Source organism: Pristiophorus japonicus, chromosome 8 (genome assembly GCF_044704955.1).
Source record: "Pristiophorus japonicus isolate sPriJap1 chromosome 8, sPriJap1.hap1, whole genome shotgun sequence".
Classification (NCBI taxonomy): Eukaryota; Metazoa; Chordata; class Chondrichthyes; family Pristiophoridae; genus Pristiophorus; species Pristiophorus japonicus.
The window spans coordinates 40571134-40594518 of record NC_091984.1 but is presented as its reverse complement, the minus strand read 5'-3'; the positions used below and the strand labels follow the sequence as shown (position 1 = coordinate 40594518).

The window sequence follows — 23385 nt, the reverse complement described above, 5'->3', positions numbered from 1 at the left end:
GTCTATCCCTTTCATTATTTTAAATGTTTCTATAAGATCACCCCTCATCCTTCTGAACTCCAACGAGTAAAGACCCAGTCTACTCAATCTATCATCATAAGGTAACCCCCTCATCTCCGGAATTAGCCTAGTGAATCGTCTCTGTACCCCCTCCAAAGCTAGTATATCCTTCCTTAAGAAAGGTGACCAAAAGTGCACGCAGTACTCCAGGTGCGGCCTCACCAATACCCTATACAGTTGCAGCAGGACCTCCCTGCTTTTGTACTCCATCCCTCTCGCAATGAAGGCCAACGTTCCATTCGCCTTCCTGATTACCTGCTGCACCTGCAAACTAACTTTTTGGGATTCATGCACAAGGACCCCCAGGTCCCTCTGCACCGCAGCATGTTGTAATTTCTCCCCATTCAAATAATATTCTCTTTTACTGTTTTTTTCCCCCCACAGTGGATGACCTCACATTTTCCGACATTGTATTCCATCTGCCAAACCTTAGCCCATTCGCTTCACCTATCTAAATCTCTTTGCAGTCTCTGTGTCCTCTACACAATCCGCTTTCCCACTAATCTTTGTGTCATCTGCAAATTTTGTTACACTACACTCTGTCCCCTCTTTCAGGTCATCTATGTATATTGTAAACAGTTGTGGTCCCAGCACCGATCCCTGTGGCACACCACTAACCACTGATTTCCAACCCGAAAAGGACCCATTTATCCCGACTCTCTGCTTTCTGTTAGCCAGCCAATTCTCGATCCAGGCTAATACATTTCCTCTGACTCCGCGTACATTTATCTTCTGCAGTAACCTTTTGTGTGGCACCTTATCGAATGCCTTTTGGAAATCTAAATACACCACATCCATTGGTACATCTCTATCCACCATGCTCATTATATCCTCAAAGAATTCCAGTAAATTAGTTAAACATGATTTCCCCTTCATGAATCCATGTTGCATCTGCTTGATTGCACTATTCCTATCTAGATGTCCCGCTATTTCTTCCTTAATGATAGCTTCAAGCATTTTCCCCACTACAGATGTTAAACTAACCGGCCTTTAGTTAGCTGCCTTTTGTCTGCCCCCTTTTTTAAACAGAGGCATTACGTTAGCTGCTTTCCAATCCGCTGGTACCTCCCAAGAGTCCAGAGAATTTTGGTAGATTATAACGAATGCATCTGCTATAACTTCCGCCATCTCTTTTAATACCCGAGGATGCATTTCATCAGGACCAGGGGACTTGTCTACCTTGAGTCCCATTAGCCTGTCCAGCACTAGTGATAGTGATTATCTCAAGGCCCTCCCTTCCCACATTCCCGTGACCAGCAATTTTTGACATGGTTTTTGTGTCTTCCACTGTGAAGACGGAAGCAAAATAATTGTTTAAGGTCTCAGCCATTTCCACATTTCCCATTATTAAATCCCCCTTCTCATCTTCTAAGGGACCAACATTTACTTTAGTCACTCTTTTCCGTTTTATATATCAGTAAAAGCTTTTACTATCTTTTTTTATGTTTTGCGCAAGTTTACTTTCGTAATCTATCTTTCCTTTCTTTATTGCTTTCTTCGTCATTCTTTGCTGTCGTTTAAAATTTTCCCAATCTGCTAGTTTCCCACTAACCTTGGCCACCTTATACGCATTGGTTTTTAATTTGATACTCTCCTTTATTTCCTTGGTTATCCACGGCTGGTTATCCCTTCTCTTACCGCCCTTCTTTTTCACTGGAATATATTTTTGTTGAGCACTATGAAAGAGCTCCTTAAAAGTCCTCCTCTGTTCCTCAATTGTGCCACCGTTTAGTCTGTGTTTCCAGTCTACTTTAGCCAACTCTGCCCTCATCCCACTGTGGTCCCCTTTGTTTAAGCATAGTGCGCTCGTTTCTGACACAACTTCCTCACCCTCAATCTGTATTACAAATTCAACCATACTGTGATCACTCAATCCTAGAGGATCTTTTACTAGGAGATCGTTTATTATTCCTGTCTCATTACACAGGACCAGATCTAAGATAGCTTGCTCCCTTGTAGGTTCTGTTACATACTGTTCGAAGAAACAATCCCGTATGCATTTCATGAATTCCTCCTCAAGGCTACCCCGTGCGATTTAGTTTGACCAATCGATATGTAGGTTAAAATCCCCCATGATTACTGCCGTTCCTTTTTCACATGCCTCCATTATTCCCTTGATTATTGCCCACCCCACCGGGAAGATATTATTTGGGAGCCTATAAACTATGCCCACCAGTGACTTTTTCCCCTTCCTATCTCTAATCTCCACCCATAATGATTCAACACTTTGTTCATTAGAGCCAATATCGTCTCTCACAACTGCCCTGATATCATCCTTTATTAACAGAGCTACCCCACCTCCTTTCCCTTCTTGTCTATCTTTCTGAATCGTCAGATACCCCTGTATGTTTAATTCCCAGCCTTGGCCACCCTGCAACCACGTTTCTGTAATGGCCACCAAATCATACCCATTTGCAATGATTTGTGCCGTCAACTCATTTACTTTATTTCGAATGCTGCGTGCGTTTAGGTAGAGTGTTTTAATACTAGTTTTTAAACCATGATTTTTAGTTTTGACCCCTCCTGCAGCCCCTTTATATTCATACATATTGTCCCTTCCTATCACCTTGTGGTTTACACTTACCCCAGTGCTACTCTGCTCTGTTGCCTCCTGCCTTTTGCATTCTTTCTTGGGGTCCTGTTCATCTAAGCTCTCACCCACTCTAACTAGCTCAGAGCCCTCTCCTGGGTTCCGAATACTCCTCGCATTGAGGCACCGAGCTTTCATGCTTGCCTTTTTATTACACTTTGACCCTTTAGAATTTTGCTGTACAGTGGCCCTTTTTGTTTTTTGCCTTGGGTTTCTCTGCCCTCCACTTTTACTCATCTCCTTTCTGTCTTTTGCTTTTGTCGCCATTTTGTTTCCCTCTGTCTCCCTGCATTGGTTCCCAACCCCCTGCCATATTAGTTTAACTCCTCCCCAACAGCACGAGCAAACACTCCCCCAAGGACATTGGTTCCGGTCCTGCCCAGGTGCAGACCGTCCGGTTTGTACTGGTCCCACCTCCCCCAGAACCGGTTCCAATACCCCAGGAATTTGAATCCCTCCCTGCTGCACCACTGCTCAAGCCACGTATTCATCTGAGCTATCCTGCAATTCCTACTCTGACTAGCACGTGGCACTGGTAGCAATCCCGAGATTACTACTTTTGAGGTCCTACGTTTTAATTTAGCTCCTAGCTCCTTAAATTCGTCTCGTAGGACCTCATCCCTTTTTTTAACCTATATCTTTGGCACCACAACAACTGGCTGTTCACGCTCCCTTTTCAGAATGTCCTGCACCCGCTCCAAGACATCCTTGACCCTCGCACCAGGGAGGCAACATACCATCCTGGAGTCTCGGTTGCGGCCGCAGAAACGCCTATCTATTGCCCTTACAATTGAATCCCCTATCACTATCGCTCTCCCACTCTTTTTCCTGCCCTCCTGTGCAGCAGAGCCAGCCACGGTGCCATGAACTTGGCTGCTGCTGCCCTCCCCTGATGAGTCATCCCCCTCAACAGTACTCAAAGCGGTGTATCTGTTTTGCAGGGGGATGACCGCAGGGGACCCCTGCACTACCTTCCTTGCACTGCTCTTCCTGCTGGTCTTCCATTCCCTAACTGGCTGTGGACCCTTCACCTGCGGTAAGACCAACTCGCTACACGTGCTACTCACGTCATTCTCAGCATCGTGGATGCTCCAGAATGACCGTCAGGAGTTGGAGGCGGATACACTTCCCGCACATGTAGTCGTCAGGGACTGTTCCATATTTCTGAAAGGATATAGTTGCTTTGGAGGCAGTTCAGAAAAGGTTCACTCGATTGATTGCGGAGATGAGGGAGTTGACTTATGAGGAAAGGTTGAGTAGGTTGGGCCTTTACTCATTGGAATTCAGGAGCATGGCTTGTCCGCACAGTACTTAACATTTAGGAAAGCCAGACTGTGGAATTTGTAGGACTTGCCCTCTCTCTTGAGTGTGGGCCCAACTTATGCAGTGGTGGTTGCTTTTCTTTGAAGATGTAACGAACAGGGTAGATAAAGGGGAACCAGTGGATGTGGTGTATTTGGACTTCCAGAAGGCATTTGACAAGGTGCCACATAAAAGGTTACTACACAAGATAAAAGTTCGTGGGGTTGGGGGTAATATATTAGCATGGCTAGAGGATTGGCTAACTAACAGAAAACAGAGAGTCAGGATAAATGGTTCATTCTCTGGTTGGCAACCAGTAACTAATGGGGTGCCCCAGGGATCAGTGCTGGGACCCCAACTACTTACAATCTATATAAACAACTTGGAAGAAGGGACTGAGTGTAACATAGCCAAGTTTGCTGAAAATACAAAATGGGAGGAAAAGCAATGTGTGAGAAGGACACAAAAAATCTGCAAAAGGACATAGACAGACTAAATGAGTGGGCAAAAAATTGGCAGATGGAGTATAATGTTGGAAAGTATGAGGTGATGCACTTTGGCAGAAAAAAATCAAAGAGTAAGTTATTATTTAAATGGAGAAAGATTGCAAAGTGACACAGTACAGCGGGACCTGGGGGTACTTGTGCATGAAACACAAAAGGATAGTATGTAGGTACAGCAAGTGATCAGGAAGGCCAATGGTATCTTGGCCTTTATGGATGCAGGGAAGTCTTGCTACAGCTATATAAGATATTGGTGAGGCCACACCTGGAATACTGCATGCAGTTTTGGTTTCCATATTTCCGAAAGGATATATTTGCTTTGGAGGCAGTTCAGAGAAGGTTCACCAGGTTGATTCCAGGGATGAGGGGGTTGACTTATAAGGAAAGGTTGAGTAGGTTAGGCTTCTACTCATTAGAATTCAGAAGAATGAGAGGTGATCTTATCGAAACGTATAAGATTATGAGGGGGCTTGACAAGGTGGATGCAGAGAGGATGTTTCCACTGATGGGGGAGACTAGAATTAGAGGGCATGATCTTAGAATAATTTAAAACTAAGACGAGGAGAAATTTCTTCTCTCAGAAGGTTGTAAATCTGTGGAATTTGCCGCCTCAGAGAGCTGTGGAAGCTGGGACATTGAATAAATTTAAGACTGAAATAGATAGTTTCTTAAACGATAAGGGGATAAGGGGTTATGGGGAGCGGGCAGAGAAGTGGAGCTGAGTCCATGATCAGATCAGCCATGAACTTATTGAATGGCAGCGCAGGCTCGAGGGGGACGTATGGCCTACTCCTGCTCCTATTTCTTATGTTCTTATGTATCCTTCGTATCTCCACAGACAGGACATTTACATGGGCGCGATTGTGGTATTTACCCATCTCTTGCCCAGCAAATATCCTGAAAATTCTTGCGCATGATAAAACCAGGCGCATAGCCTACTTTTACAAGAGAATGAGTTTTAAAATACACAAAAACTTTGTGAAATAAAATTTAAAAACACATTTTATTGTTAAAAACCCTGCCCACTAAGGTAAGTTTATTTTAAACCATAATTAAAAAAGCTTTAAAAAATTGGAAAAATCTTTTATTTATTTAATTAAGACATAAATAACTTTACTTTAAATTAATCTTATATATGTGGTGTACGTTTCTATTTTTTTTTATTAGTGTTTTGGGTGTGTGGGGACTGTTTCTCAATCATCATCATCATTATCATCATCATCATCAGCACTCCCTTGAAACGAGGATGATTTGCTTCCACGCCAAAACAAAGGTTGAGTTCACAGGTGTTTCAATGAAGGACCCGAACTACATGCTCATGGAAGATGCCTGTGCGTGGATTTTTTTTTAACGTGTGGTGGCCGTTGCACACCAGCCACCACAGCGGCATGATAGAGCTAGGTCTTGGTCCAGTGGCAAGGAGTATCCAAGACGACTGGAGACCAGCTCTGCTACACGGACCTAGCGCACACACATATCGCAGTGTGGACTGGCCCGTGCTGCCCCTGGGCCCTCGCCTTTTCTGGGCCCCGAACTCACGCCTCCCCGGGCCCCGATCACGTCCCTCTACAGTCTCTTGCCGCTACTTCGCCCCGGCCTCGCTGCTCCTGCTGTATCTGCCCATGCTCCAATCACCGACATGGACCTTGATGACGTCAGTCTTCGCTGCCATTGCACTCCTGCACCAGCTCGTGCTGCTCCCTGGAGTAGTATGCCTCCACGCTGCCCATGGCCGCCACTCGCTGCTCCTTTTATGGCCCCGACCTGCTGCTGGTGTTCTCACACAGGTCGGGACATCATAATAATAGGAACTCCAACTTACGGAGTTCCCATTATTATGAATGAGACAATACTGTACCTGGATTGGCTGCCCAGATCCAGAGCTCCAACTTACGGACGTCCTGAAATGCACGTGCTCCGACGCGCAGTGAGTGGGGGCCTCAGGACTGGGATCTCTCGTGGGTGCAGCAGGAACAGGTAAGTGCACATCTTTTTTAACTTTTTCAGTCAATCGCCCGTGGGAAGCAGCCGACCGGGATTTCTAGGCCAATATCTTTTGGAGTGCAGAGATGTAAACAGTAGTAATCACCTCCCCTCCCTCCCAAACCATCTTAGGACCATTGTTCTTCTCTCTTTCTGTGGTTTTGTGTGTGTGTACATATGTTTGCATGTATGTATGTGTACATATAGATACACACATGCATACATGAACTGGACTTGGATATGAGGGGTACAATATCAAACAAAATCTGCCGACAACACAAAGCTGCGGAGCATGGTTAACTGTGAAAAGGATCGTCAATGACTTCAGGAGATTATAGATGGTTTGTAGGTTGTACGCATAGATGTCAGATGAAATTTAATGCAAAGAAATATAAGGCGATACATTTTGGGAGGAAGAATAAGGTGAGGAAATATAAACAAAATTATGAAACTTCGAAAGGAGTAGAGACTAAGGAGTTCAAATACACATCTTTAAAAGTGGGTGTTGATAAAGCCATAAAAGAAAAGCATAAAACGCTTTAGAAGGAGGGGCATAGAGTACAAAAACAAAGAGATCATGCGACGCCTATGCAAATTATTGGTTCGGCCACAGTTAGAGTAGTGTTCCCAGTTTTGGGTGCCTTTATTTAGGAAGGTCCAACTCGCAGCGGTAATCAGTTAAAAAAAATGTCCGGATTTCGGAACATTTTCCACATTCCGGATGACCCTGCCATGGATCGGCCCGGTGTCCGGATGCCGAATCATTCCGAATTTCGGACGCTCAACCTGTACCCCTACTTGGATCGGTTGTGCTGGCCCTACGTGATCCCAGAGATGCCTACGAAGCACTTAAGTCTTCGCGTAGAGGCCCAGGACCGCAAGTCTTCGAACCTCCCGGACCACCAGGTAGATACGTAGAAATTTTTCAGGTCGGAGGCATCCGCCGCAATTTCTGGGCCATTGTCCTTTTGCCTTCCCTTAAATTCACATAAATCTCATCCAAGCACTAAATGATTTGGTAAATGAGTTCTTAGCTAATATTAGTATTTAACCATAATTCTTTCCTGATTGCAATGGAGGTAGGAATTGTTGTGCTTGAAAAACACACCAAAGATGGAAAAGCAGATTGGCAATACTGAGGAAATAATAAGTTTCCCAGCTAACAGGTGATGCATCTCTCTTGCAATCTAAGCAAAAAATCAGTAATTATGCAACTTTATGAGGTCTCACTAATCAAGGAATTAAGCCACTCGCAACAATCAACAAGTTCTGATACTGCCAAATTACTACAACGTTTAGATAAATTTCAAAATCCATCAACTGATTTTACATTTCCTTTATTTAAAAACCTCAAGAGCCTGATAAAACCACTTTCCTTGGCATTACTTCACACAAGAGATAATTGCCTGTGCAAGATGGTCTCTCCTGAAATATGACTACATTAAATTGTAATTCAATAGAGGAGGAATGTTTTTTCTTGCTGTCAGATAAATTAAGTGTCCAATTTTTCTTTGGTGTTGTGTGACCCCACACTGAATGTATTCTGGGCCGATGAATAATGAAGAGTTTGACCAGTCCTAATCAGCCATTACGGAAAAATGAGCTTCGAGCTGCATGTGAGCCTGTTAAGAATCTTAGCAGAAAATTAGCATCTTGATGTCTACATAAACGTTTTGTGCAAGTCCTCATTACAGAATATTTACAACTGCAGCAGGTATAACTCTTTGTAAACGTTAGTATAAATCAAAGCACTAACATTCTCTTATTGTGATGGCTGCATAAATGAATAATCAATCTATTTTAACACTATGCTTTACTGAGATTTTATAATTAATATTCTTTTGACTCTGCAAATTTCCTGTTTTGATGCTGTTTGCTGAGAATTTCCCATTTTTGGATTGTTTTTATCTTGTCCAAAAGTATAATTCATGAAAAAAAGTTTACAAAGTAAATCTCTGAGAATTCTAACCACATTCACAAGAAAAAACATAGCTATGATGGTTCACGAAGAAAACCACAAGGCATAATAAAAGACAATGGGCTGGTTTTCCACGGCATCTCTGCCCTATTTATTGGTCGGTTTGGGCGGATAACCACCCGGCGGAAATTTTGGAAAACAGTTCCGGTGACAATACCGCTGGGGAGGGAACCACCTGCGAGCACCGTCCAAAAACCGCCACGGCCCAAATTTTGTCCCAGCAGTGACCTGTAGGTAAGTAAAAAAAAAATGCCCTCGAGAAACCAGCCAGAGCTGGGCGATAGGTATGAAGCCCTGCAAAACAATGTAAGTTCAAGTTTTCTTTTACTTTCTTTGTCAGCGATTATGTATAAAAGAGTCCTGAGAATGTATTATTATTTATTTTTTGTATGCTGAAAATATTATTTTTTCGTGTTTTCCCCCCTCCCTCGGCTCAACCCGTAGCTTCGGTCTAAATTTTAGTAAGTACTGCCCAATTATATTAAGTTCCACCTAAACAGCCCAGGATTGTGTTTTCCGCCGAGAATCAGGGTGTAAAGGTCCATTTTTTCCGCCGGGCGGAATTTTTTCCTTTTTTTGTGGAATTTTTCGCCCGTGGTAATTTGAAAATCTTAACGGTATTTGGGCGGCAATCTGGCGGTGGCAGACTTTTTGGAAACTCTAGCCCAATGTGATTCTGAAGAGTAAAATACCGCACAGAAACTTGTTGACAGACATAAGGATGAACTCACAATCATGAAATATTGCAATGAGTGGAATATAATCCACAATACTTTACTATTCAGAATTGCATTTACAGAGCACAAGGCAGTGAAAACATTACAGAGTAGAAATTATTTTAAGCATTAAATGATTCACCAACTTATGGAGAAAAGCTACAGACTTGGTTGGCACTCCAAAAGTCAGCAAAGTGGCACTAGGGGAAATCGGGGACAACGATATGCAACGTCATTTTGACTCCGGAGAGTTCCATTTCCTGCTGAATTCCAGTTCCGTTTCCTGCTTTTCTATGACCTCACAGGCCGACCTCCGGGCCTCCCGCTCCTTGCCGACCTCTGGGCCTCCCACTCCTCACCGACCTCTGGGCATCCCGCTCCTCGCCGACCTCCCGCTCTTTGCCGACCTCCGGGCCTCTCGCTGCCAAGTGCGTTTCTCCACTGCGCCCCCGCTGATTTCAGATTCGGCTCCAAACTGCGTTTCCGACCTCTGCCCGCTCACAGCCCTCGTCCGGGCAGGTAAGCGAATGGCTGGTTGATAAGTATCTCTTTCTCTTTTATAATAGATAAGTCTAATTAGAGGGATGGCATGGCAGCTCAATCCCGTGGAGTGCATGTCCTGCGGCATGTGGGAAGTCCTGGATGCTTCGCGCAGCCTGCACAACCATGTGTGCAGGAGGTGTCTCCAGCTTCAACTGCTTGAGCTCCGCATTTCGGAGCTTGAGCAGGAGCTGGAGTCACTACGGTGCATCCACGAGGCTGAGAGCTTCGTGGAAAGCACGTTTCAGGAGGTGACCACCCTGCAGCTTAAAAGCATGCAAGCAGAGGGGAAGTGGGTGAACACCAGACGGAAGAAGAACGCTAGGTAGGGGGTGCAGGAGACCCTCGAGTCCATCTCGCTTTCCAACCAATATTAGTGGGGTGCCGCAGGGATTGGTGCTGGGGCCTCAACTATTCACAATCTATATTAATGACTTAGATTAAGGGACCGAGTGTAATGTTGCCATGTTTGCTGATGAGACAAAAGTGGGTGGAAAAGCAAATTGTGAGGACACAAAAAATCTGCAAAGGGATATAGACAGGATACGTGAGTGGCCAAAACTTTGGCAGATGGATTATAATGTGGGAAAATGTGAGGTTATCCACTTTGGCAGAAAAAATAGAAAAGCAAATTATAATTTAAATGGAGAAAAATTGCAAAGTGCTGCAGTACAGAGGAACCTGGGGGTCCTTGTGCACGAAACACAAAAAGTGAGTATGCAGGTACAGCAAGTAATCAGGAAGGCAAATGGAATGTTGGCCTTTATTGCAAGGGGGATAGAGTATAAAAGCAGAGAAGTCCTGCTACAACGGTATAGGGTATTGGTGAGGCCACACCTGGAGTACTGCGTACAGTTTTGGTCTCCGTATTTAAGGAAGGATATACTTGCATTGGAGGCTGCTCAGAGAAGGTTCACTCGGTTGATTCCAGAGATGAGGGGGTTGACTTATGAAGATAGGTTGAGTAGGTTGGGCCTATACTCAATGGAGTTCAAAAGAATGAGAGGTGATCTTATTGAAACATATAAGATAATGAGGGGGCTAGACAAGGTGGATGCAGAGAGGATATTTCCACTCATAGGGGAAACTAAAACTAGGGGACATGGTCTCAGAATAAGGGGCCGCCCATTTAAAACTGAGATGAGGAGAAATTTTTTCTTCTCAGAGGGTTGTAAATCTTTGTAATTCTCTGCCCCAGAGAGCTGTGGAGGCTGGGTCATTGAATATATTTAAGACAGATTTTTGAGCGATAAGGGAATAAAAGGTTACGGGGAGCGGGCAGGGAAGTGGAGCTGAGTCCATGATCAGATCAGCCATGATCTTATTAAATGGCGGAGCAGGCTCAAGGGGCCAGGTGGCCTACTCCTGTTCCTATTTTTTATGTTCTTATATTCTCTTCTGAGCACCGGTGAGGGCGATGGTGCCTCTGGGGAGTGCAGCCAGAGGCAAGTCCAAGGTGGCTCAGGGGGGAGGGACAAAGAATAAAAGAGCATTAGTGGTAGGGGATTCAATAATTACGGGAATAGAGAGGCGTTTCTGCAGTCATAGATGTGACTCCGGGCATTCTTGGGGGAGAGTTTGAACAGCACGAGGTCGTGGTCCATATCGGGACCAATGATATAGGTAGAAAGAGGGATGAGGTCCTGCAGACAGAATTTAGGGAGCTAGGAGAAAAATTAATGGGCAGGACCTCAAAGGTAGGAATCTCCGAGTTACTATCGGTGCCACGTGCTAATCAATACAAGAACAGAAGGATAGAGAGTTGGTGCAAGTGGGAGGGCTTTAAATTCCTGAGGCATTGGGATCGCTTCTGGGGCAGATGGGATCTGTACAAACCGGACGGGTTGCACCTCAACAGCGCCAGGACCAATATCGTTGCGGGGAGTTTTGCAAGTGCTGTTGGGGAGAGTTTAAACTAGCTTGGCAGGGGAATGGGAACCGGAGAACAAATTCAATAGGGAAGGAAGTAAAGCTGAAATTGGAAAGCAAGAATGTAGAAAGTGAATCTGTAAGACAGAGGAAACAAGGGTTAGTAAGTAGTAATCAAGGAGGTCTTCCTGTGCTAAATGGTATATACTTCAATGCAAGGAGTACAGCGAACAAGTCGAATGAGCTGAGAACACAGGTAGACACTTGGAAGTATGACATTATAGCCATTATCAAAGACATGGCTGAAAGAGGGGCAGGTTTGGCAACTCAATATTCCTGGTTACAGGATTTTTAGACAGGACGGGGGAGGTGGGGGTGGAATCGCGGGATTGATTAAAGAAACTATTACAGCTGTGAGGAGGGATGATATGTTAGAGGGATCATCAAATGAGGCCATATGGGTCGAACTGAAAAAAAAAAGGGGTGATCACACTGCTGGGCGTGTATTATAGACCCCCAAACAGTGGGAGGGAGATAGAGGAGCAAATATGTAGGCAAATTTCTGTGAGGTCCAAAAACCATAGGGCAGTAATTGTAGGGGATTTCAACTCTCCTAATATTGATTGGGACAAATACAGTGTGAAGGGTATAGAGGGTGCGGAATTCCTAAAATGTATTCATGAGAACTTTTTTAGTCAGTATGTAACAAGCCCAACATGAGAGGGGGCGGTTCTGGATTTAGTTTTGGGGAATGAAGCTGGGCAGTTGGAAGGGGTATCAGTGGGAGAGCACTTGGGTGCCAGTGACCATAATTCAGTCAGATTCAAGATAGTTATTATGGATAAGGACATGGATAGACCAGGAATAAAAGTCCCAAATTGGGGAAAAGCTAACTTTGCTAAGTTGTTAAGTGATTTGGCCACATTGGACTGGAAACAGCTACTTGAAGGTAAATCAGTGTCGGAACAGTGGCAAGCATTCAAGGAGGAGATCCGGAGAGTTCAGGCCAAACATGTGTCCTTAAAGAAAAAGAATGGGAATAACAATTCTAGAGCCCCCTGGATGTCTAGGGACTTACAGGGAAGGATAAAGAAAAAAAGGGAAGCGTATGTCATATACCGACGGCCAAATACTGTAGAATCTCTGGAGGAATATAGAAAGTTCAGAGGTGAAATTGAAAAGGATATAAGGAATGCTAAGAGAGAGCATGAAAAGTTCTTGGCTAGTAAAATCAAGGAAAAACCAAAGATGTTCTATAAATATATTAAGGGCAAGAGGATAACTAAAGAAAGGCTAGGGCCTATTAGAGACCATGAGGGTAATCTGTGTGGGGGAGGTGGAAGATGTGAGTAGAGTTCTGAATGAATACCTTGCGTCTGTTTTCACAAAGGAAAGGGTCAATGCAGATACTGCTATCGAGGAGGAGTGTGAAATTCTGGATGAAATAAACTTAGTGAGAGAGGAGGTATTAAAGGGTTTAGCAGCTTTGAAAGTGGATAAGTCCCCAGGCCCAGATGAAATGCATCCCAGGCTGTTGAGCAAAGTAAAAGAGGAAATAGCAGAGGCCTTGACCATCATTTTCCAGTCCTCTTTAGATTCAGGCAGGATGCCGGAGGTCTGCTAATGTGGTACCTTTGTTTAAGAAGGGAGAAAGGAATAGGCCGAGTAATCACAGGCCTGTCAGCCTAACCTCAGTGGTGGGAAAATTATTGGAAAAAATCCTGAAGCACAGGATAAATCTACATTTAGAAAGGCAAGGATTAATTAGGGGCAGTCAGCACGGATTTGTTAAGGGAAGACTGTGTTTGACTAACCTGATTGAATTTTTTGAGGTGGTAACTAGGGAGGGTCGATGAGGGTAATACGTACGATGTAGTGTATATGGACTTTAACAAAGCTTTTTATAAGGTCCCACATGGCAGATTGGTCACAAAGATAAAAGCTCATGGGATCCAGGGCAAAATGGCAAGTTGGATCCAAAATTGGCTCAGAGGTAGGAAGCAAAGGGTAATGGTTGATGGATGTTTTTGTGACTGGAAGGATGTTTCCAGTGGGGTTCCACAGGGCTCAGTACTGGGTCTCTTGCTTTTTGTGGTGTACAGCAATGATCTAGGCTTGAATATTGGGGGTATAATTAAGAAGCTTGCAGATGACACTAAAATTGGCTCTGTGGTTGATAATGAAGAGGAAAGTCATGGACTGCAGGAAGATAGCAATATACTGGTCAGAACAGTGGCTAATGGAATTTAATTCGGAGAAGTGTGAGGTAATGCACTTGAGGAGGGCTAATAAGTAAAGGGTATACACATTAAATGGTAGGCCACTTAATAGTGTAGATGAACAAAGGGACCTTGGAGTGCTTGTCCACAGATCCCTGAAAGAAGGTCAGGTGGATAAGGGTTAAGAAGGCATACGGAATGCTTGTCTTTATTGGCCAAGGTATAGAATACAAGAGCAGGGAGGTTATGCTTAATACACTGGTTAGGCCACAGCTGGATTACTGCGTGCAGTTCTGGTCGCCGTATTATAGGAAGGGCGTGATTGTACTAGAGAGGGTGCAGAGGAGATTTACGACGATGCTGCCTGGAATGGAGAATCTTCACTATGAGGTTGAAAAGGCTGGGTTTGTTCTCCTTGGAACAGAGGAGGCTGAGGGGAGACCTCATTGAGGTGTATAAAATTGAGGGGTCTGGACATAGTGGATTAACAAGGGCCTATTTCCCTTGGTGGAGGGGTCAATTACGAGGGGGCATAGGTCTAAGGTGGTTGGTGGAAGGTTTAGAGGGGAAGCTTCTTCATGCAGAGGGTTGTGGGGGTCTGGAACTCACTGCCTGAAAGGTAGTAGAGGCAGAAACCCTCACCACATTGGATGGGCATTTGAAGTGATGTAACCTGCAGGGTTACGGATCTAGAGCTGGTAAGTGGGACTAGACTGGATAACCACTTGTTGGCTGGCGCAGATATGATGCTAAGTACTTCAGGAAATCTAATACGGCCAGAGTGGTCTGCTGGACTAGTTTCGTTCGCCTGGATGGGTCGGAGAGGAATTTTCCCAGATTTTTTTCCCCCAATTGGCCTGGGTTTTTAAACTTTTTTTGCCTCTCCCAGGAGATCGCATGGCTCCGGGTGGGGTGGAGTGTAAAATGTTGTGATATATGGGGTATCGCAGTTGTGTGGGATGGACTGGTTGGGCTGGATGCTCTTTACCTGTCTGCTATTGTTCATTATTCATAGGTTTATATGTAACCTTCAGGGCTGCTGACCGAAGGCCATGTAGCTCTTTGTCGGGGGGCGCGGACACGATGGGCCGAAATGGCCTCCTTCTGCGCTGTAAGTTTCAATGGCCCCAAGTTTCCACATGATTTGCTCCTGATTTTTAGGAGCAACTGGTATAGAACGGAGTATCTTAGAAATCGGAATTCTCGTCATTTAGTTTGCTCCAGTTCTAGTCAGTTAGAACAGTTTCACTTTGGAACAGAACTTGTTTTTCAAAAGGGGGCGTGTCCGGCCACTTACGCCTGTTTTCAAAGTTTCGTGAGTGAAAACTTACTCCAAACTAACTTAGAATGGAGTAAGTGAAGATTTTTGTACGCTCGAAAAAACCTTGTCTACACTTTAGAAAATCAGGCATAGGTTACAAATCAGGCGTAGGGAATGGGGGGGGGGGGCGGGTTTAAAGGGAAGTTTACAAACATTAAACACTTCAGTTTTACAAATAAAGAGCCATCATCAATAATAAATGATAAATATATCAATAAATCAAACAAAAAAATTAATAAGAAATAATATTTTTTTTTAAATCAATAAATAAAACATTTTCTACTTACCGACTGCAGCACCGGGAGCCCTCCAACAGCGTGCTGGGATGCCCCCCTCAGTGTGTCTCTGTCAATGTCTCGATCTCTCTGTCTGTCTGTGTGTCTCTCATTCTCTGTCTGTCAGTGTCTGTGTTTCTGACAGCGAGGGGAGGGGGGGGGGGTAGAGGGAGAGAGGGGGGGAGCAGAGGGAGGGAAGGGGGAGGGATGGGGGAGAAGGGGGAGGATGGGGGAGAAAGGGGAGGGATGGGGGAGAAAGGGGAGGGATGGGGGAGAAAGGGGAGGGATGGGGGAGAAAGGGGGAGAAGGGGATAAAGGGGAGAAGGGGGAGAAAGGAGATGGAGGAAAGGAGATAGGGAGGGAGAAGGAGATTGGGGGGGGAAGGAGATTGGGGGGGGAAGGAGATTGGGGGGGGAGGAGATTGGGGGGAGAAGGAGATTGGGGGGGGGGAGGAGATTGGGGGGGGAGGAGATTGGGGGGGGGAAGGAGATTGGGGGGGGGAAGGAGATTGGGGGGGGGGGAAGGAGATTGGGGGGGGAAGGGGAAGGAGATTGGGGGGGGAAGGGGAAGGAGATTGGGGGGGAAGGGGAAGGAGATTGGGGGGGAAGGGGAAGGAGATTGGGGGGGAAGGGGAAGGAGATTGGGGGGGGAAGGGGAAGGAGATTGGGGGGGGAAGGGGAAGGAGATTGGGGGGGGTGGGGGGGAAGGAGAAGGGGGAGGGAGGCTGAACGGGCTGGGCCCGAGACTTCGGGCAGGGCCCGTCCCCAGCACCAGATTTACAGGTAGGTGGCGTTGGGTCGGGTTGGGGGGGTGGTGGGAGGGAGGTCGGTTCGGTTCGGGTTGGGGGGAGGGAGGGAGGGAGGGAGGGAGAGGGAGGTCAGGTCGGATCCAGTCCGGGGGCGCGGGGGGAGCGCGGGTGTTGGGTCCGGTCCAGGGGCGCGAGGGGGAGAGCGGGTGTTGGGTCCGGTCCGGGGGCAGGGGGGGGGGGGGGGGGAGAGAGTGGTGTTGGGTCCGGTCCGGGGGCAGGGGGGGAGAGCGGGTGTCGGGTCCGGTCCGGGGGCGCGCGCGGGTGTTGGGTCCGGTCCGGGGGCGCGGGGGGGAGAGCGGGTGTTGGGTCCGGTCCGGGGGCAGGGCGTGTGTCGGGTCCGGTCCGGGGGCGCGGGGGGGAGATCGGGTGTTGGGTCCGGTCCGGGGGCGCGGGGGGGGGTGGGAGAGCGGGTGTTGGGTCCGGTCCGGGGGCGCGCGGGGGGGTGGGAGAGCGGGTGTTGGGTCCGGTCCGGCGGCGCGGGGGGGGGGGGGGGGGGGGGGAGAGCGGGTGTTGGGTCCGGTCCGGGGGCGGGGGGCGGAGAGCGGGTATCGGGTCTGGTCCGGGGGCACGGGGGGGGGGGGGAGAGAGCGGGTGTTGGGTCCGGTCCGGGGACGCGGGGGGGAGAGCGGGTGTCGGGTCCGGTCCAGGAGAGCGGGTGTTGGGTCCGGTCCGGGGGCGGGCGGTGGGGGGGAGCGGGTGTCGGGTCCGGTCCGGGATAGCGGGTATCGGGTCCAGTCCGGGGGCAGGGGGGGAGAGCAGGTATCGGGTCCGGTCCGGGGGCGGGGGGGAGCGCGGATGTCGGGTCCGGTCCGGGGGCGGGGGGGGGAGAGCGGGTGTCGGGGGCGGGGTGGGGAGCGAGTCGGGTCGGGAGGAAGCAGGAGCTGGCCGTGGGAGGAGCCTTATTCACGCAGCCCCAGTGAGGCCATTCGGCCAGGGCTAGGGACTGCGTGATTCGGCCCCTCTCACACAGTTTTGGGCGCCTGGAGCTACTGCACTTGCGTGCCCACTGTAGCGTGCATGTGCAGAGGTCCCGGCACTGTTTTCGGCGCAGGGACCTGGCTCTGCCCCCTACAGCTCCTGCTGCGCTGCGTCGAGGGCCAGAGGACCTGCAGGGAGGTGGAGAATCTGGGGGTTTTTTTTAGACGCACTTTGTGACGCAAAAAACGGGCGTCCAGGTCGGGACTGCGCCGTTCTAGGCGCGGCTCGAAACTTGGGCCCTATGTTTCTACATAGCATTTCTTGTAAAGAAATGGATATGTGAGGGCCAATCAATCAGAGAAAGAAATGGCTGCAGTAACCATAGTAAGCTGGCAAGGGCAAGACTAGCAGCAGAATTAAAAATTATGATTTTAATTTAGGGGCAGTTTTATTGCAAAACATTATTTTTGCTTCACTTTATTATTGGTGCTACAAAAAGCTGTTGAAAGTCATCACAGTCAATCGATGGCACTCGTAGTTACACCTGGACATAGGCAATAATACAATCTTCAAGGAGAAGTTAAGGCTTCAGAAAACAGTACAAAAATGAATGTTGGATGTTTTCTTTTCTTTTCTAACAACAGCATATTGAAAAGGGCACAGTCAATGCACCAAAAAGGATTGATTTATACAACAGTAGGATTTTATTTTGTAATTGTATCACTTCAATACAAATATTAAAAACATTGTATTTAACACACAAATTTTTCCATTTGACCTTATCTGAGGAAACATTTATCAATGTTATCGAAGTAAGCAAGAAAATTAAAAAAGTTCTGAATAAATTCTAATTCACCACAGAGATCGATAGATTTTTTGGATATTAAAGGAATCAAGGTATATGGGGATAGTGTAGGCAAGCGGACTTGAGGTAGAAGATCAGCCATGGTCATTGAAGGCTGCTGTTTTCTGAAGCCTTAACTTCTTGAAGGTTGTATTATTGCCTCTATGGCAAATGGCCTACTTCTGCTCCAATTTCTTATGTTCTTATGTATACTTACTGTATCCTTTTCCTCTAGCGCTGCCAAAACAAAACACAGGTAACTGTGGTTGGGAGAGAGTGGTTTGTTGTAAAACCCTCCATAGTTCTGTTCATCTCCAAGCGTGAATGTATCTGGTAGTTTCTGCAGCTGAGCAGCAATATATGGCTTTGGTCTCTCAGACTGACGTCGTTGCCGGATGCCATGTTGCTGGTTAATCCCTTCAAACAGCTAAACATATAAACACAAATGTATTTTAGAAACTTTTCTCATTCTTTTTTAGCAATATTCTACCTAGTCACAATACAACATAGCACAGATTCCCTCGTTCTAGGATACATAAGGGGTGTGCAGTCCTGCTCATCACTGCAAAAATTAAGTTAATAAAAAAACACATAATTCCCATTCTCAGCTATGTGGTCTGTGGAAGTACCAGAGGTCAAATGTTTCCCCAGAGGTATGAATGACAAAAGCTAGATGGAAAAGTCAATATTTTTGATTATGTAGTCAGATCTGCCAGAAACTTGGGAGATCACCTGGCTGCCATCATGGACAGTAATGATGCACAGCCTGGGGAGAAAATTTAAATAATTAAAATATATACACATCATTGAGATGTGCATTTTTGTACAGTGGTTCCAGCAAATGATCTCTATCGCCAAAGTGGACCAAGAAAATTATTTTTGTAAGAATATAGCTCTTTATCCATAACATTTAACACGACTTTTAAATCTTGGTGTGGGCATGAACCAGCGATCAAAATCTACTCAGCCAGCACCGATCTTATACAAGTCCACAGGTACTGACTGAATGAAGATTGCATAAATCTTCTAAAACTTTCCACAAAACAGAAAGAAAAAATGAATTAACTTTCTAGAGTATTAACATTCATTTGAACTAGAACAAAATCTTTAAAAAGACAGTACAAATGGAGGACTTTCCCACATACTAATCATTGCTGCGGACTTACGAACTTGTTCTGGATGTAGATTGATATACAAATGAATGAGTGAAAAGATCCCAGGATTGCATTAAAATTTAACAAGGCAGTATCGCTGGGTGCATTTTCCCCCATACAGATGGGTGGATTAGCCTATTTGTATGTACAGATAGAAGACTGAACAAGAGTGTTGGGCTGTGTTCGGTTGCGATTTAAGTATGGTTTTCCTCATTCGGTCAGGATAGTTGGTCCCTGCATATAAATAAGTTGTCATCCAAATTTTTGATTTGTGTGGGGGTGGGGGGGGGGGGGGAAGAGATGGGAGGGGAGAGGGAAGGGAGTAAAATGAAACAATGTCCCATTTACCATCAAACCGATTCCTTTGTACACATCTGCTTACCCTCATTGTAAAGTTAAATGGTCATGTAACTGACTAATAATAAATAACCTAAATAACAGAACATCAGAATTGCATCAAATATAGATCATGTGGTTCTGATTACAAAGCCTTACATCATCCAGGTCCATCTCCTCAGGATTCTGCAATTTGTCTGTGACAGCACGTGGAGTCCGATCGAGTGGTACCACTACAATAAAATACCACCTGTAAGAGATGACATAGAAAATATGAGAAAAAAATGGAATATAGCTACATTTTAGAAACAAATACAAGGGCCAATGTTAACCCCTACCTCGTGACTAGAACCGTGCAGGCAGGGGCAAGGGGAGGAGATACCACAGTATTCCAGACAGGTTCCTGCCCAACATTTCACATGTCTGAATTCAGGCATGGGAAGATCATCCGTCCCAGAGGTGCAGGGGCCTAACTTGAATGGCAATGACATCATATCCCGATGATGTCATTGGGACATGCATGCCATTTGAACCACCCGCCCAGTCTCCAACAGTTTGCAGTGCTGCTTGTGAATGTCTCTTGGATCTACCTATTTCAATGACATGTTTGGAGGTCCCGTGTAACAATGCCTTATAATAATAAGTGATAGCACATGTGTAAAATTTCAATTGCAACATTCACAAATTTCAAATTTGGAAACAGACTTGCAACATAGAAAATTTAAGAATCAATTTGTTTAACACCTCCTGTATGCATTTTTAAGAGGGATAATGGGGCTAAAGACAAATACATCCACTGGACCTCATTGCTTGCATCCTAGGGTCTTAAGAGATCTAACGGCAGGGATAGTGGATACATTGGTTGTAATTTACCAAAATTCCCTGGATTCTGGGGAGGTCCCAGCAGATTGGAAAACTGCAAATGTAACGCTCCTATTTCAAAAAGGAGGCAGACAAAAAACAAGAAACTATAGACCAGTTAGCCAAACATCTGGAGTTCGGAAAATGTTGGAGTCCAGTATTAAAGAAGCAGTAGCAGGACATTTGGAAAAGCAAAATTCAGTCAGGCAGAGTCAGCATGGATTTATGAAGGGGAAGTCATGTTTGACAAATTTGCTGGAATTCTTTGAGGATGTAACGAGCAGGGTGGATAAAGGGGAACCAGTGGATGTGGTGTATTTGGACTTCCTGAAGGCATTTGACAAGGTGCCACATAAAAGGTTACTGCACAAGATAAAAGTTCACGGGATTGGGGGTAATATATTAGCATGGATAGAGGATTGGCTAACTAACAGAAAACAGAGAGTCGGGATAAATGGTTCATTCTCGGGTTGGCAATCAGTAACTAGTGGGGTACCGCATGGATCAGTGCTGGAACCCCAACTATTTACAATCTATATTAACGACTTGGATGAAGGGACTGAGTGTAACGTAGCCAAGTTTGCTGCGTACAAAGATAGGAGGAAAAGCAATGTGTGATGAGGACACAAAAAATCTGCAAAAGGACATAGACAGGCTAAGTGAATGGGCAAAAGTTTGGCAGATGGAGTATAATGTTGGAAAGTGTGAGGTTATGCACTTTGGCAGAAAAAAAATCAAAAAGCAAGTTATTATTTAAATGGAGAAAAATTGCATGGTACTGCAGTACAGCAGGACCTGGGGTCCTGGTGCATGAAACACAAAAAGTTAGTATGCTAATATGCAGGTACAGCAAGTGATCAGGAAGGCCAATGGAATCTTGGCCTTTATTGCAAAAGGGATGGAGTATAAAATAGAGAAGTCTTGCTACAGTTATAAAGGATATTGGTGAGGCCACACTTGGAATACTGCGTACAGTTTTGGTTTCCATATTTAAGAAAGGATATACTTGATTTGGAAGCAGTTCAGAGAAGATTCACTAGGTTGATTCCGGAGATGAGGGGGTTGACATGTGGAAAAGTTGAGAAGGTTGGGCCTCTACTCATTGGAATTCAGAAGAATGAGAGGTGATCTTATCGAAACGTATAAGATTATGAGGGGGCGCGACAAGGTGGATGCAGAGAGGATATTTCCACTGTTAGGGGAGACTAGAACCAGGGGGCATAATCTTAGAATAAGGAGCTGTCCATGAGATGAGGAGGAATTTCTTCTCTCAGAGAGCTGTAAATCTGTGGAATTTGTTGCCACAGAGAGCTGTGGTAGCTGAGTCATTGAATAAATTTAAGTCAGAAATAGACAGTTTCTTAAGGGGTTATGGCGAGTGGGCAGGGAAGTAGACCTGAGTCCATGATTGGATCAGCCATGATCGTATTGAATGGGGGAGCAGGCTCGAGGGGCCATATGGCCCACTCCTGCTCCTAATACTTATGTTCTTATAGAAACATTGGTTCCTACAAGCTACAGTGATGTCGCATCACTAAGGTAATAATCTCTGCATTATTACCTGAGCCACAAGCAAATTGACATAGGGTCAACAGAATCAGGCAGATGAATGTGTGGCTCATAAGTTGGTGTGGGAGAAGTGGGTTTCGATTCGTGGGGCACGAATGGCCTACTAGTCCTCCTACGTTCTATGTTTCTAAGTGTCAGGTAACTATGAAATGGCTCACACTGTAGTCCTCAACATCTGCCACAAGAGGACTTCTATAGCTTAACAGACTTTTGTATCACAAAAGCATTGTTGTGTGAAAATCTGTACATTTTGATACAATTGAGCTATGAACACAAAATAAATCAATTTAGATTAATAATTCCTAAAGATGATGGAGGTAGAACAATTCATTGAAAAGATGAGGAAGCCAACCCATAACACTCTGGTTTGAAAGGTAATCAGAGCCAGGGAAGAATGCATTTATCATTCATAGAAAAGCCTGATACCAAAGGCTACTGTCAAAGATTATAACAGTTTCACGCCTGTTTGCCCAAATATACACAAGCCCTCTTCCTAAATATTTCTCTATAGAAATGAATGTCATTCTTATTGTTCACTAGCAAGTATAACAGACCTATGAGATTCTACTAATTGGAATTAAGAGCTACATTTTCAGGTTCCATTTTGCAGTTATGTCTTAATAGCTTTTAGTTTTGTCTTTAAGGTTCCTTGGAATCAGAGACTAATATGTAACAAAACCCGACTCTGCTTTTAAGTTTTATAAGCAACAAAGTCCTGCAATTTCAAATGTTAACTCAGACCTTAGTATGACCAGGCAGTGCAATGTTTTAACATAATCATGTGACATTTGGCTTGACATGGAACAACGGATATGGTCCGATTAGGAATTTTTAAGTTTAGTAACGCTCCCTCCTACTCAGATACAACCAACATAATATGCTGCTTATAAATGATGAAATCATCACCACAATATAACATTACCAACACTTATAACAGACTCACATATCTCACATAACAGACTTTTTTTTATGGTTTACCAAAACAGTCCTTGAGAAATGAGTTAGCACTTCTATGCATGTTTCACAAATCCAATGAATTCATCCTTAAATAAGCTCACAGCTTACTTGACAATGGCTGTAGTCTGGACCTTAGGCAAGTTGATTGGCAACTTGCCATCCTGGATGTCCTTGCTGTACACGATTGGTTTAGTCTGCAGCAAGTTAGGTGCAGTGCGGATCGATACCACTTGCTGTAGCCCACCAGCGCTATTCCCACGGTTTGTTAATACAAAGGAGTATTCAGTATCAGGCTGAAGCTTTGTAATAAGTTTTCGCATGGATTGTCCATCTACCTCTATGCTTTGGCCATTATACAGGATCTGAGGAAGGAATAACAGAAGTTACTAGTAATAGACTGATATAAAAAAAGTCATGTGCCTGAGGCATCTCTGACAGAGGACCTCGGGCCTCATTTCTATGAAGCCAGTGAGCTGTGACGATTAAGAGGCAGCTTGTCTGGTGAAATGTATATGAAGATCGATTTGCTTCAATGCAAGCTGCAGCTTTTAGACAAGTGAGTATGGGCTGGGAAGGATGAGC

General features: G+C 45.3%; 1 protein-coding gene across 7 annotated transcripts in view; it reads right to left on the bottom strand.

Moving 5' to 3' along the window:
• ptprfa (protein tyrosine phosphatase receptor type Fa) overlaps positions 1 to 23385 on the bottom strand; it is a 589458-nt gene that overhangs the window by 117337 nt on the left and 448736 nt on the right. For all 7 annotated transcript variants that reach the window (XM_070886687.1, XM_070886691.1, XM_070886688.1 and 4 more), the window contains 3 exons: positions 22912 to 23165; positions 19576 to 19666; positions 18144 to 18353 (listed from right to left, as the gene is read on the bottom strand). In XM_070886687.1, the coding sequence (XP_070742788.1) occupies positions 18144 to 18353; positions 19576 to 19666; positions 22912 to 23165 (555 nt within the window). The remainder of the gene's footprint in view (positions 1 to 18143; positions 18354 to 19575; positions 19667 to 22911; positions 23166 to 23385) is intronic.